Genomic DNA, 15464 nt, shown 5'->3' with positions numbered 1-15464 from the left:
CTATAATCAGGAATGGACAGATTGTGAAGAGATACTTGGGGAGCAGCTGCATCTGAATAGTAGAGCACATGCATTGCACACGAGTTCAATCCCTGGCATTTCCAGAAACAAGTGGGACACTTTGGACAGCAGCTGCCCATCAGCCTAGATCAGGGGTCAGCAAACTTTTTCAGCAGAGGGCCGGTCCACTGTCCCTCAGACCTTGTGGAGGGCCGGACTATATTTTGAAAACAAACCAAAAACAAATTTCTATGCCCCACTAATAACCCAGAGATGCATTTTAAATAAAAGCACACATTCTGCTCATGTAAAAACACACTGATTCCCAGACCGCCCGCAGGCTGGATTTAGAAGGCGATTGGCCTCCAGGACTTAGTTTGCCTACCCATGGCCTAGATAATACCAAGCTACTAGATGAACCAATGGTTTGACTCTGCAGAAGTCAGCTATCAAATGTTACGTTCAGACCCTTAATACCAACCACCACTCTTCTTTCCCCGAGTCTGTCTACTCCCTCTCTAGCTCTATTTGCAAAATGAATTAAGAGCAAGGGTGGTGACCTCTAGATGCTGCAGGACTCTCAACTCCCATCAGCTCCAGCTTGCAAAGCCAATGGGCAGGGATGATGGGAATCGTAGTCCAGTTAAGCCTGGAAGGTTACCATCCCTGGGTTAGAGAGGGACTGATCCTATTAACAGGGGGCCCGTTGACTGTCTCCTTTTAAAACTGCTTGCACGCATCCCATTCAATATATACCTTCAAGATTTTATCGATCTCCTGTTTATCTAGTTCCTCTCCGTATTCCCGGGCCAGCCGATTCTGGATGACGTTTCTGCGCACTCTGTAGTTTTTGGAAAAGATTTCGAGCAAAATTTGCCGGTGCTTTGAGAAAGAGAGAGAGAATGAGTGAACTTCAAGTTAGTAAAAGAGGGAAACAAGAAAGAAAAAGCTCGTGTCAGCATAAAACAAAACCTAGAGGCTTAAGTATAATTTGCACCACTCTTTGATGACTTAGGAATAGAAACAGCTCCTCTCGGCAGATTCCTTCTAATCAATCCCGGACCAGCAGGATGGTCTATCAGCATCGAGAAACTGATTGCTGTGTTCAGTGCATCATGCAAAACAACTGACTTAGCCAAGTCTCAGCCTGCTGCAAGGGATTCATCCCACTGCACTGATCAGAAGAGCAAGATCGAGAAAAACAACAACTTAAGTGCACTAATTTTAGAGCGGTTCAGTTCAGAAATTCACAGCAAGGCTTGACTGGTGCCTAAGTGGACAAACCACGATTTGAAACCAGCTGGAAAGTCAGAATTGGGAAGTCCGGCTCAAAGTGGATCCTGGTTTGTTCCAACTGTGAAGTAATGCAATGTCCATAGGGCTCAACCAGGGTGTATGGTCATCCTTGGCACTTCACAGCCAAGGAATGCACACGGCAGAGTGTTAATTCTTCATTGTCAAAGGGAACCAAGTCGCTTCTACTGCTCTGGAACACAACAACAGCATCTAGGCAGCTATTTTCAGGTCCATGCTTTATGGAGCGGTTGCAGCAACTGGGGACGTCTCCCCTGGACCAGTTTATGTTCCTTCTTCCCCTGATGGGCTGCATTCACACTGCAAGACATGACGCCTGCATGGAAGCTGTTTCTGCTCTTCCCACTTCAATTCTCTCCTGGGTCTGGGAGACAGTGGTGCAGGGGAGAGTGGAGAAGCACTTGCCTTGCCTGCCTTTTCCTCCTCCTCTTCCTCCAGGTCTGACGCTTCCCCTGCCGCTGATTCTTGCCTCCTGGCTTGCACAGATCCTCACAGACTACTGCCCCCCTCTCCCAAGTCAGACTCCAGCCTCCCTGCGTCCTGCCTGACTGGCAGGGGTCCTTCAGGTCTTTCCCACCACCTGCCACCCGGCTCTTTTAACTGGAAATGCCAGGGTTGAAACTAGGACCTTACACAGGAAGCTGCCTTACACCGAGCCAGACCACTGCCCCTCTAGCTGAGTATTGTCTCCTCTCCAGGATTTCATGCTGGGTTCTCTCCCAGCCCTGCCTGGAGATGCCTGGGATTATAATCTTAGAATTGCAGAGTTGGAAGGGACCTTGAAGGTCTTCTAGCCCAGCCCTCTGCAAGGCAGAAACGTGCAGCTGTCCCAGATGGGAATTGAACCTGCGACCTTGGTGTTACCAACGCCACACTCTAACCAACTGAGCTGTGTTATACGCTTGAACCTGAAACCTTCTGCATGCAAAGCAGATTACGATTTTGAATACGCTCTACCCGTGAGTCACAGCCCTTCCACATGACTATCTGCTTGCAGGAGGCAAAGCGAATATTCTCTATGCAGGAGGAATGAATGAATGAATTTATTATTTCGGTCAAAGGCCAGTTCCAGCCCACATACAATATCAAGGAAGTCATAAAACATGATAGGGATACATTTGAATTTGCAACTGGGTATAACAGGGACGTGGATGGCACTGTGGGTTAAACCACAGAGCCTAGGACTTGCCGATCAGAAGGTTGGCGGTTCGAATCCCTGTGATGGGGTAAGCTCCCTTTGATTGGTCCCTGCTCCTGCCAACCTAGCAGTTTGAAAGCACGTCAATGTGCAAGTAGATAAATAGGTACCACTCCGGCGGGAAGGTAAACGGCGTTTCCGTGCGCTGCTCTGGTTCGCCAGAAGCGGCTTAGTCATGCTGGCCACATGACCCGGAAGCTGTACGCCGGCTCCCTCGACCAATAAAGTGAGATGAGTGCTGCAACCCCAGAGTCGTCCATGACTGGACCTAATGGTCAGCGGTCCCTTTACCCTTTACCTTTATAACAGGGACAATACAGATATAGCAACAGTTAAAAAATATTTAATTAAAACTTAAGTCACTAAAATATAACCTAAAAATATCATTTAAGGCAGGAGGAATTATACGATCAAAGCAGCACATCATCAAGGGTGGATGGCACACTGAGCCCCAGAGGATAAACCCACCTCTTGGACCAGCCTTTTTTCCTAATGAGCTGAAAGTGCGCTGCTGCTGACTGGACGGAGGATGAGCAAATGCGTAAACGCTGCCGGGTGCCAATGTCCCTTGCTCTAGGCAGGACTCTGCTGGAGCAACAGCTCCAATTACCAGCTTACCTGATCGTACATGTCACCAGCTTCCCAAAGTGCAAAGACCTTTTGTTCATCCAGCAACGCAGTCGTCTGCGGGGGAAACTAAAATAAAGAAATAAATCAAACAGGTTGCGCTGGTTAGGATTATTGGCTTTAGGGTATTTAAAGACAGGATTGGAAAAAAGAATAATTCAATTAGGATTTTGCACCCGGGGGGACAGAACGCAGAGGCTACAATCTTAAGCTTCAACTTAATGCAGGAAGAACAACAACTCGGTATCCCCTGGCAAGAGAGCAGTTGAGCGGAAAGCCTGTAAGACTGTATCTTGAGGACATAAGGAGGACTTAAAACTTGTTTACATAGCAAACTTTGCTTCTGTGTGTTTAAAGCAAAGGGCGGTCAATGGCAGCCTGCCCAACAAACACCACAAAGCTTTAGCATCTAGTGCCTGATCATTTTCACAGGAAAACCCCCCCACAATTCTGATCGTATTACTGCCACCCCACTTGGATCCAAGCAAATAGGTTTGCCAGCACTTGGAGACGAAGAGGTCTAAGCTTTTCTACGTCACCTTCATTCATGCCTGGGCACATGCGCATCAGACATGTGCTTAGATGGTGGCAGGTGACAAATACAGAGCTTTTGAACCAGTCTCGTGGGGGCTCAACAGGACTCTTAGCGCTAAAGCTGGGGAGGTTTTCCTATACCCCTTGAGACAAAACACCCTATTTATTTGCTTTAGATTGCCTACAGCTCTGCTTCAACCTGGGGCATGGTCTAAAAAGCCTAAAAAGCATAATGCTGCCGTAATGCCTCCAGAGCACTGTAATTAGGGAAAGGAAAGAGCAGGTTGTCAGTCTTTTTGGAGTCAAATGTTACGCATGACACACAACAACACAGTTTTTAAAAAGCATCATCACACTTCAGACAGGTTTGCTCTGGGTCCTGGAAGGATGTAATTAAGCACCAACAACACCATATACTTTATTACAGTGACTAATGAACAGGTATTCAAAATCTGGAAGCAAAACATTTTGGCACCCACCTTCAGCTTCTCTAATGTGATGAGCACCAGAAGCCAGAAGCCAAAACGTTTTGCTGTGAAGATTTTGAATACCTCTGTTCTTTCATAGCTAATGATTTCTATACACAGTCTGATGGAGAGATTATGGGTTGGATTCAACGCTAGTCCTACTCGGAGAAGACCTACTCAAACAAACGGGCATGACTAATTTAAGTCTGTTAATTTTAATGGATTTACTCTGAGCAGAACTTAAGCTGGCTGCCTGCAACCCTGTATGTTTACCTAGCTGTAATATTCCAGCAAGTCACATTAACCACATACGTTAACTCTAGAGGCCAAATATAAAATAACCCCAACCCTGTTCCAAGCACTGTGTCACCACTGTCAGTAAGCGGGAGTCCCTTTCACAGTTGCTCAGACAGTTATTGCTGGCCCTCACTACTCCCACCTGCACTCGGCATTTAAATCCGTATCATACCACTTTATACAGCCATAGAATCATAGAATTGTAGAGTTGGAAGGGACCCTGCGGATCCCCAAGTCTGATTCCTGCAAAACAGGACTATGCAGCTGTCCCATGTGGGGACTGAACCTGCAACCTTGGTGTGTCACGCCTTCCCCCAAAGAATTTTGGGCGCTGTAGTTTCTTAAGGGTTCTTATGAGGTCTGTATTCCCCTTCACAGAACTACAATTCTTGGAGTTTTTGTGAAGAGGGATTAAACCATTCTGGGAATTGTCATAATAATAATAATAGCAATACAGTGGTACCTCAGGTTACATACGCTTCAGGTTACAGACTCCACTAACCCAGAAATAGTGCTTCAGGTTAAGAACTTTGCTTCAGGATGAGAACAGAAATCGTGCTTCAGCAGCGCGGCAGCAGCAGAAGGCCCCATTAGCTAAAGTGGTCTTCACAGTTGACAGTTTCAGGTTAAGTACGGACCTCCGGAACGAATTAAGTACTTAACCTGAGGTACCACTGTAATAACAATGATTGCTAATATTGCTATTATTATTATTTACTTATACCCCGCCCCTCTGGGTGGATTTCCCCAGCCATTCTGGGCAGCTTCCAGCAGGAGATTAAAAATACATTAAGACATCAGTCATTAAAAACTTCCCTAAACAGGGCTGCCTTCAGAATTGTAGTTCTGCGAAGGGAACAGGGGTCTACAATCAACTCTAAGCACTCTAAAGAAGCTACAGCTCCCAGAATTACACCCGTGCTCAGACACCCAGGAACTAGGAGCGGCAATTTGCGCACTTAAAACATTTAAAGCTGCTTTCATGGCAACGAGAAGATGAATTCATTCCCTATGAACAGCGCACTGGCAAAAAGATGGGTTTCCAGACCAAGCAGTGCCCAGAGCTGTTGTATGCTATGATTTGAATCAGTTTTATTGCCTTTCTGGAGGAGTCCACCCTTACTTGTTAAAAACAAACACCATTCATAGCAACAGTTTTGCAGACATGCGATAAATCTAATTCGCCGGTCTCCTAAAAGAAAGGACCACGCTCTCGACTGCACCACTTCCTTTGTCTCTCACTTCCTGCATTTGAAACAAGCTCAGTTTGGGTTCAATTCAGACACCACGCCAAAATATACTGGCTTGCTTCAAGTAGGAAAGAATGCTGTTCCTCCAAAGTGCCATCTGCAGAGATTTATTACAGCCCAATGCCTTTTGGAACCTGGGTTCCTTTCTTCAGGAGCCATCTCAAATGGTGCCAAGATGGGCAGCAATAACTGTGCAAGATGCTTCACTCTGTCCTACATAATTTGGAAGTTTTAGATTCCTCCTAAAGGAACACAGCGAACTGTAGTTAATCCACCTAGTTGGTATTTTTCAGAACAAGTTTCTTCTTTTCATTTTAGGTTTCTGTGCCTCACTCCTAGATTTTTAACCTAGAACAGGTTAAACAAGCCACAGCAAGCTTTGGGCTTCCCCTTTCCCATGCCAGCAAGAGGAGACTAGAATTCACTTCCAATTTTAAACAAGCCACAGTTCCAGGGGTTCAGATGACCCAGGGAACTTTGGTTTGCTTAAAAAGCAGCTTTCCAACTCGGGTGGGGAGAACAGACAGGCACAGAACCTGTGGCCTTCCAGATGTTATTGGGACAACAATTCAAATCATCCCCCCCCCGGGGGGCGATAGGAACAGGAACTGTGCATTATCTGGTTCCCCACCATTACAGATTTGCATGAGGCCTGAATCAGGCCTCCAAGACGATTCAGGTGCAACATCAAACTATGGCTTGCTGCAATGTATGAATCAAAACTGCATGACTAATTATGGCACGCAGGTGGCCACCAAGCTGGGAAGTGGAGCAAGCTCTTATAAACAAGAGCTTGGGTAAACTGTAATTGGGAGTTACATCTTAGCCAACAAATCATGGTTTGGGTCATTGCTCCATCCACCAAGCCCACTACTTGGGACAGTACGTAGGGATTTTTTGAGGAAGGGGGAAAACCATGCAAACTGTTACTTGTTTGCACTTTTGGCTTGAACCTAAACCATGGTTAGCACAAACCAATCTTTGGTGCTATCTGTGGAGTGTTTGAGATACAACAGTGGTTTAGAATAGTTTGTGTCTTTCCATCTTCCCTTCACTCTCATTTCTAGGATGTGGGTACCTCTAGGAAGAGGGGTTGGAACCATAACTATGGCTCAGCAGTCACACCAAACCGTGGTTAGCGTTAATTGCTTGATGTTTAGTTGTGTTTTTATATTATGTTGGAAGCTGCCCAAGTTACTGGGGCAACCCTGCCAGATGGATGGGGTATAAATAATAATAATACAAATAATAATAATAATACAATCCTGATGCTGGTTTGCGGTCCACAAAAAACCCTAGCTCAGTGTTTCCCAACCGGTGTTCCGCGGCACACTACTGTGCCGTGAGACATTGGCTGGTGTGCCGTGGGAGGGAGGCGGGCGAGTCGGGCGGTGAGAGGCGGCGGCGAGGATCCGCGTCGAGCCGGGGGCGGCTCCGCGGTGGTGGTGCCGAGCGGCGGGGCAGCGCGTGCAAAAGGGAGGAGCGCGAGACAGCGGAGGAGGAGGAGGCCGGCATGTCCGGGCAGCAGCAGCAACAACAGCAGCAGCAACTCCCGGTGATGGCTCCTCAAGCCCCGCCGCCGCCCCCTCCTCCGCCCGCTATCGCCGCCACCACCACAACAGCCGCCGCCGCCTCAGTTGCCGCCGTCCCTCAGTCCCTCGCTCTGCTGCCTCCTCCCACCCCCAAAGCTTGGAGGTTCCCCGGCAAGGGGGAGGGAAAAAACTTTCACTTTCGTGCGTCCCTCCCGGCGTGACGCTGCGCGCTGACGTCATGGGGCGGGGCTTTAATGGTGGTGTGCCGCGAGATTTTTTTCAGTAAACAGGTGTGCCGTTGCCCAAAAAAGTTTGGGAAACACTGCCCTAGCTTGACGTGACCTCACAGTAAACCATAAATGACATTCCTTAAACACGGTTTAGTGGGATAACTGAAACCTTGTCCTCTCCAATTCCAATGGTTGTTATACGGTCCCTTACACATATGAGCTGTTTAACAAAGTGAAGCCCATCCTGCCCACTGCCCAGGCAGCTCACAATCCTAAGAGAGGGAAAGAGATAAAGAACACAAGGAGCCAAGAGCATGCAGAGATATAAGGATTGGAAAGGGACAGTGTGGCAGATCAGAAACCAATGTTTTAAAAGGGATGTGCTAGTCCTTTATCCTGGTTTAAAATAGTCCAAGAAGGGCCCTGTGCAGACATAACATTTTAAACCTTAGTGATAACCAGGGTTGGCTGGTTTCTTAGAACCATGGTTTAGCTCGACAAAAGCCCAGCTCCTGGAGGTCATGGAAAAAGAGGCAACTTTCAATACTTGTAACTGTCAATACTTGTTTGTCGCTTTGCAAGCGGAGAAGAGAGTCTGGCTTTCTTCAAAGTTTACTCAGTGGGATTTTTTTTTTAATCACATCTGTGGCTGCGGAAGTGCCTTGCGATCCAGAGGCAACAGCATTAATCTCATTCACAGGGAACATCATAAAACTCTCCCAGCTTAAAGTGCATATGCCTCAAAGCTCTGACTAACAAAGACCGATGAAATAGTCACTCCCTTCCAACATGCCAGCGCCTTTAAGCCATGATCGTTTTATTCCAGCTAGACAAGTAACTTCCTTAAATTACTGTTATAGACACAGATATACACAGTCAAATCAGCTACCCTTCCTTGTGACAAGATGGCATTTGTTCCACTCCAGTTAGCTACCTGCAGTTATGTATCACGGGCGCCGCCTTCTTCCTTACAGATCAAACGAAACGAGTCCAGGAACTCTGCATATTTTTTAATTACAACACGCAAGTACAGGAGGGAGTACTGGGTATGCAACTAAAAAAGTGGAGAAACCTGCCTTTTTCAAAGGTGGATGTAAAAGTCTGTGGGGACCTCAGATACTGGAATACTCCTTAATAAATAAATAAACATTCCCTGACGGGAAGCCCTTACAAGGGAGCACTGAGCAGAGCCTGGAAGCGTCTCTTGCTGGCTTTTCCGGGAGGTGTGGGAAGGGACAGAGGGCAGCCCGTCAGTCCCTTCTCCCACCTCAGGGAAAAGCCCCCAAGAGCCTCACACACGCTCCACACGGCTCATGAAAGGGAGCGCTGAGCAGAGTCTCCCGCCTGCATTCGCTCCATTAAGACGCATACATTTCCCCTTACTTTTAAGGAGGGAAAAAGTGTGTCTTATGGAGCAAAAAAACACGGCATTGTTCTGCTTTCCTTTGGACCACATCAGTGAGGCCAAAAGGGAGGGTTTGTTGCCTGAGCAGCCCAGGACCTCCATACCCACCTGCCCGGGAGTGCACCCCAGGAAGGTCACTTTGGTGTTGCTAACATAATGGTTTGACTTCACCCCCAGAGGTGCACGCCATTGTCTCTCAAGACGGATGCCAACAACAACTGATCCTTTTAAACAGGGAGATACCAGAGACTGTACATGGGATCTTTTGCATGCAAAGCAGTTGCTCTAACACCAGGTATTGCCCCTCCAATAGCTTGCATTAAAAGGCTCTAGAACTGCACAACAGATCTGCATTCAAAAGCCTGCGGGTAATATTTCAGCAGCACATTAAAACAGAAGTAGAATTCCAGCTACCAGGTCTCATGAGGGCCCTTCCAAACCATGGCTGCCTAGCACCTCCATGACATCACAGCAGCCAAGCCAATGGATAGAAATACCATGACCCCACCTCTTGCACCAGCCCCCTGCCACATCAATTGAACCTGCCACTCACAGCCTGCAAAGGCACTTATAAACAAAAAAATAAACAAAAGCAGAAAAATCACTTACAGGCACCATAATTTGTTTGCAGCCCATGTCCAACACCATGTCCTGCAACATTTTGTCGGAAATGCCGCTGAACAGGAGATTCCCAGGAGGCAGACTAGCCACGTGGAGATTAAATAACCGTTTGAGCTCGTTCAGGGTTAGCACATACTGTTTCTTAAACGTCGCCGCCACAAAGGCTCTGAGTTCTTGCGTGACTCTCTCTTGGACCGGCAAGATGCCGTTCATGGAGTCCACAGAGTTCTCTTCCGAATGGATGCCGTTGGCCAGTCCATTATTGAGGCCGTCGCAGACAGAGGTGTCCATAGGCTCCTCATCGCTCATGGGCTCCTCTTTTATACGGACGCCAAGTATGTCCACCGGGCAAGTGCCCTGGCTGGCTTTGCCCTCCGCTTTGAGCTTCTGGAAGTTCTGCTCCAACTGCCCGTAGGTCTGCTTGACTCTTGCTTTCGCCAGACTGACCCGCTGCTCTCCAGAAACCAGCAAGGGGGCAGCTGCAAAAAACAAGCGGACAGAAGGGGTGTGAGGGTAAACCGTGGTTTGAGTAAACCTTGGCTCTCATCCACCTGACCATAGGCCATGTTGGCAGGGGCTGCTGGGAGATGGAACGCAACAACATCTGCAGAGCCACAGGTTCCCCATCCTTGTATTAAGCACATGTGAGAAGGAGGCAGACCACACAAGAGTTCCTGAGAAAGAAAAGCAAGGTAGGGTGTCTAGGGAGCAAGTTCGACTACACCAAGGAAAACACCTGGGAAGGGATCGGTGGAAGAAGAGTCAGTTTCTAGCGTACAATATATGTAGAGTCCTGCTGGTTCTGCTGCATAAAGCCCTACAGAGCTTGGGAGCATAATATGGTGGAACCTTGGTTCTCAAACTTAATCCATTCGACTCCCGAAACGTTCGAAAACCAAGGCGCGGCTTCTGACTGGCGCAGGCGCCCCAGAACCAACAGCCGACAGCCGCATTGGATGTTGGGCTTCTGAAAAACGTTAGAAAACACTTACTTCCAGGTTTTCGGCATTTGGGAGCTGATTTGTTTGTCAACTAAGTTGTTCAAGAACCAAGGTACCACTGTATCTGAAAGATTACCTAACCCTTTATATACCCAATTGAGCACATGTGAGGACCTCCTGCAGATGCCACCTTATCAGGAGTCTGCTCTGCACAATGCAGAAGTTGGGCTTTTAGTGTGGTGGCACCTGCCCCTTAGAATGCGCTCCCCTTGAATATTAGACAGGAGCTGTCCTCGCTGTCTCTTTTGTGCCCCCCCTTTCAAGAAGCCTTTAAAGCTGAAATCTTCCTCAGTCTCGATCTCTACAGGATTTTTTTTATATGCTTTCTTTAGGTTGGTTCCCCCCGCCCCCAAAAAATATGTTTATTGTTTTATCACTTGTTTGGAAGGGTGGGGTATAAATTTGCTTCAAAAAACAGAATTAATCATTCACACACACACACACACACACACACGATCCTTTGGAGAATTCAAGCCCACGTTCACCTCCACATACTTCCATCCTTATTTCAGACATGATGATATATCAATATATCACAATGTTTGGGCTGGTGATATATTGTGATGTTGAAAACCAGACATCACCTAGCCCTAATGTTAAGGAAAAAAGTGGGGGAGGGGGACCAGAGCGTATCACCTTTTACAGAAAAGCCATTAGATGTCCACAGAACTTATCGACCGACCTACAAAATCTGCATCAAACCCTCTGGTTCCCAGTGTGGCATTATGGTTGGACTGGGACCTGGGAGACCAGAGTTCAAATCCCCCCTCACTGGGTGACCACAGGCCAGTCACTCACTCTCAGCCTATCCTACCTCACAGAACTGTTGTGAAGACTGCATGAGGGGGTGGAGAAGCAAAGACGCCACCCTGAGCTTCTGGGGAGAAAAAGTGGGGATATAAATGCAATAAAATAAAAGCAATCAAGTTGGCTCACCTGCTTGCGCAGCTTGTTTCTTTGGTGCTACGTGTTCCTTGGCCAAACTGTAGACTTTCTCCAACCTGAAATTGGGTGGGAGGAGCATTTCAGTGCCTTGCGAATAGCTACACCCAGATCATCAACATTAACAACTTATCCCGCCGCCATACAGTTCAAGGAAAAACCCAGAAAATGCCAAGCACCCAAATGAAATACTCCTTTGTGGAGTCGTGACATATAGCCAAGCCACACAGCAAGGTTCCTTCCTGCACAGAACCACATCAGCCTGCAAAAACGGGTCTAGGAAGAAAGGTTTCAAGCCCAGCACTGATGTGCTAGCTTTCTACATGTGGGGGAGAATACGAATGGAGGGATGCATTTAAAAACCAATCATACTTTTGCAGCCTGAAGGAGTTGCTTAGCTTGGAGCAAAGAAAACCAAAGGGTTTGCCATGTAGATGTTGGTGGAGACTTGTTTTCTGTTGCTCCAGAGGGCAGGTCTGGAGTCAATGGGTGGAAATTGCCGGGAAGCAGATTGCAGCTCAAGATTAGGTGGGATTTCTTAACACGGTAAGATCCGCCAGCCAGCGGAAGAGTCTGCCACAGGAGGCGGTCAGCTCTCTCCTGCTGGAGGTATTTAAGCATCTGTCAGCAATGTGGCAGATTCTTGCTCGAGAGGCACAGTGGACTGGGTGAATGTCAAGACTCCTCCCAACTCTAAAATTCTATCATTCTCAGCAGTGGAGTCCAGAAAGAACCACACAGAATCACAGCGTCAGAAGGGACCCCGAGGGCCATCTAGTCCAACCCCCTGTAATGCAGGAATCACCATATGGTCCCTCATCCAATTTGACACCATACCGGACCCTGCTTAGCTTTGCAAATGTAGTAGCTTTTCAAGTAAGGGAACAGCCAAGGTGTGCTAGAGCAGACTGCATTGACCTGGTGCCCACCAGGTCGACAAAGCCAAAGAGACCTCTGGCACCACATTTTGCAAACTGCGAAGACTGGCAATGATGTGGAAAGGAAGGCGAGCGTCTGTATTCATGGAATCCAACCTGGTTATTGCTGCTTATGTTTCTTGTGTTTATTAGAGCCACTTTTTTCACAGGAAGATACCAAAAGTGATTTGAAAAACGGTGCAAACATTAAAACCAAAATGAAACAGAATCCAAAAACACATCCATAATGTATATAAAAAGGTGGGTCTAACACAAGCCACCCCAGTAAAAGGGGGGGGGTGGTGGACGACACAGGTATACCTAATGCCCTCCTAATTAAGGACCACAAAGCATTAGTGAAAAGACATGTTTTTGTCTGGCATTTAAAAATATAGGATGGATGGTACCAGGCTTGCCTTCTGCATGAGAGCATTGCACAAGGAGGAAGCCACCATTGGAAAGGCACTGGAAAGAGAGCCTCAAACAACAATCACATGTTCCAGGTAGGTTCGGGGGGGGGGGGGGGAGAGATGGTCCTTGAGGTCTTGCAAGGCCCGACATCTCTGCCTGTCTTGCTTCTCCTAATACCACTGGTTTAATCTGCTCAGAATGTTCACCAATGCGGTTTGGTAAGGTGAAAGTGTCATGGCTCTTGAGAGTTGCCAATGGCTTAGCTGCTGTGATGTCACAGAAAGTCTGGCCAACCCAGCTGTGTTGCTCAGCAAATAATAATAATAATAATAATTATTATTATTTATTTATACCCTGCCCATCTGGCTGGGTTTCCCCAGCCAATCTGGGCGGCTTCCAACAAAGTATTAAAATACACTGGTCTGTTAAACATTAAAAGCTTCCCTAAACAGGACTACCTTCAGATGTCTTCTAAAAGTCTTGTGTTAGTTCTTCTCTTTGACATCTGATGGGAAGGCATTCCACAGGGTGGGCACCACTATCAAGAAGTTCTGCCTAGTTCCCTGTAACCTCACTTCTCGCAGGGAGGGAACCGCCAGAAGGCCCTCGGTGCTGGACCTTAGTGTCCGGGCTGAACAATGGGGGTACTTTCAGGTATACTGGACCAATCCTTCCAATTCAAAGATCGATGAGTATACCATGTGCAATTTGGCCTATTCCCTTTTGGCATTAACACTATGAGTCTTTGAGTGTAACTTGGGGTGTGCGCAGATGGTCTTACAAGTTCCTGAGGTTTTTTGCTGGCACCATGTGCTGTAAATAAGATCGGGCCCAAGCAGGCGTATGTAATAGGATCCAGAAAATAAACCCTTAAATCCGTCTAAGCGACCGGCCTCCATTTACGTAACTGTACTGCAACAGGTAGCGTGAAGATGCAAGGGAGAAACCAACATTTTTTTCTTTCCCATCTCGGCTTTGTTCCCACCCCCAAGGAAAAGCCAACTATTTACTTGGCCTGGATGCCCATCCAGAGCATCTGCTGCCTCTGGACCACATCTGGGTGCTTCTGGACAAAATCCTCGTCATAACGGAGCTTGAATTCCCAGCCCTTGTTGATCCTCAGGAAAGACATGTGCTCCAAGAAATCTTTCACATCTTCTGGGCCGAGCTGCACAAACAAAGCAATAGATATATGTAACCAGCTGCTTAGGAGAAACCAAAACCCTTTTTAAATGAGATCGGCGGCCACACAAAGCGCCAGGGTGTGGCCCCGCAAGAAAAACATGGGAGGCTAAACTGCACCTCCAAGAAGCCGAAACTCAGAGAAGGCATTAAGTCCGATAGATAAACCAGCTCCAACTTGCCTGTGCAATCCCTATGCTTAGGGCGTAAAACTAGCGCAGATACAAATGAAAAGGCAAAATTCCCCTACAAAGCAATTGCCACTTCATTTAAGGAAAATGCAGGGGACTTTGTGGATATTTAAGTTATAGTTAGAAAAATCTTAATAATTGTTCATAAAGGAAACAGTTTATAAGAAGTAAATAAGGAGGCCAGGTACAGGATAAAGGAAGTCTTTTATTTGGTTGTTTGTATTGTTGTATGTTATGTCCACTGTATGTTATGTTCACGTTTAATGAGGGTGGATCGGTGTATTGGGGGGTGGGGGTTTGTGTTATGTTGTAAATAAAATTCCAATAAATAAATAAATAAATAAATAATGAAAATGCACTGGAAACTATTCAGAAGTAGGAACATGCTCCTCTCAGCCTCATGCGTATTAATCCCAATTCCTACCCCATGCTGTTGTGGTGTGTGCGTGCAAAATTAAGGGACCCTTTCTGCACACCTGTGGTGGGGACATGACAAAGACTCCTCCATATTTTGGGAGTCCACCTTTATAGAGATTTGCAAAATGAGTGCCTACAAATGTCAAGTGAGCTAGCCCTGTTGAATTCATTGCAAGGGGAAAACCCGACTGTTCCTTTTAAACCATTACCTGGATACAGTATTTACCGGTAGCAGCGAAGTTAATGTACCAAAAGATACAGCGGATTGTTTTGAATCAGGCATAGGCAAACTCGGCCCTCCAGATGTTTTCGGACTACAACTCCCATGATCCCTAGCTAACAGGACCAGTGGTCAGGGATGATGGGAATTGTAGTCCCAAAACACCTGGAGGGCCGAGTTTGCCTATGCCTGATGATTTAAAAATAATAACGTTGCGTACGTGAGAGTGCATGACAAAACGCTTTAGCAACAAGCGTGCGTGATCTGTGTGATTTGTCACGGTTGCAAATTTTCTTTGCGTAAAGTGTGGATTTTTTTTGTTCCTTTTTGGGGGGAGATGGCTTGGCAAGGAGGTTCAAGACCCAGATAACAGCTTTGTCCTTGGACTGGAGAGCTGAAGGGAAGCACATTGGGCCTCTACCTTTAGGAGGCTACACCATAGCAAGGGGGAGATCAGCAAGGCCCAATTCTTTATAGCTCTCCCCTATAAAACTGTAGGCCCCTTTCTCCACTCTGCTGTGGGACAGGAGGCTCACCATATACTGAACGGTTTGAAAGAAGTTATCGAAGCCCTGGATTGAAAACAGAAGGTTGAACCAAGATGAGTGGCCCGAACGAAGCAAAATAATTATAAAAGGAACTCACTTTTGTAACTGTCGCTACTTCCTTCCGAACTACCCAGCGGTCTTGTGTAAACTTCCACATCTG

The 15464-nt window shown here is 47.0% G+C and overlaps 1 protein-coding gene and 1 long non-coding RNA gene across 2 annotated transcripts in view; one reads left to right on the top strand and one right to left on the bottom strand.

Annotated features, from left to right (window-relative positions):
• The window catches only part of POLR3E (RNA polymerase III subunit E), a 39378-nt gene that overhangs the window by 3350 nt on the left and 20564 nt on the right, over positions 1-15464 (bottom strand). Inside the window, exons 15-20 of the mRNA XM_083474329.1 lie at positions 15402-15461; positions 13757-13914; positions 11413-11477; positions 9464-9954; positions 3131-3208; positions 757-882 (exon numbers count right to left, since the gene is read on the bottom strand). Coding sequence (XP_083330455.1) covers positions 757-882; positions 3131-3208; positions 9464-9954; positions 11413-11477; positions 13757-13914; positions 15402-15461 — 978 coding nt within the window. The remainder of the gene's footprint in view (positions 1-756; positions 883-3130; positions 3209-9463; positions 9955-11412; positions 11478-13756; positions 13915-15401; positions 15462-15464) is intronic.
• On the top strand, positions 1285-3231 carry LOC310693003. Its single transcript, XR_014518951.1, has 2 exons — positions 1285-1752; positions 2909-3231. It is a non-coding gene; the product is annotated as an uncharacterized lncRNA (long non-coding RNA).

The sequence above is a fragment of the Podarcis liolepis genome, assembly GCF_965112155.1.
Source record: "Podarcis liolepis genome assembly, chromosome: 14".
Classification (NCBI taxonomy): Eukaryota; Metazoa; Chordata; class Lepidosauria; order Squamata; family Lacertidae; genus Podarcis; species Podarcis liolepis.
The sequence above is the reverse complement of the archived record's forward strand: the minus strand, read 5'-3'. Positions and strand labels throughout refer to the sequence as shown.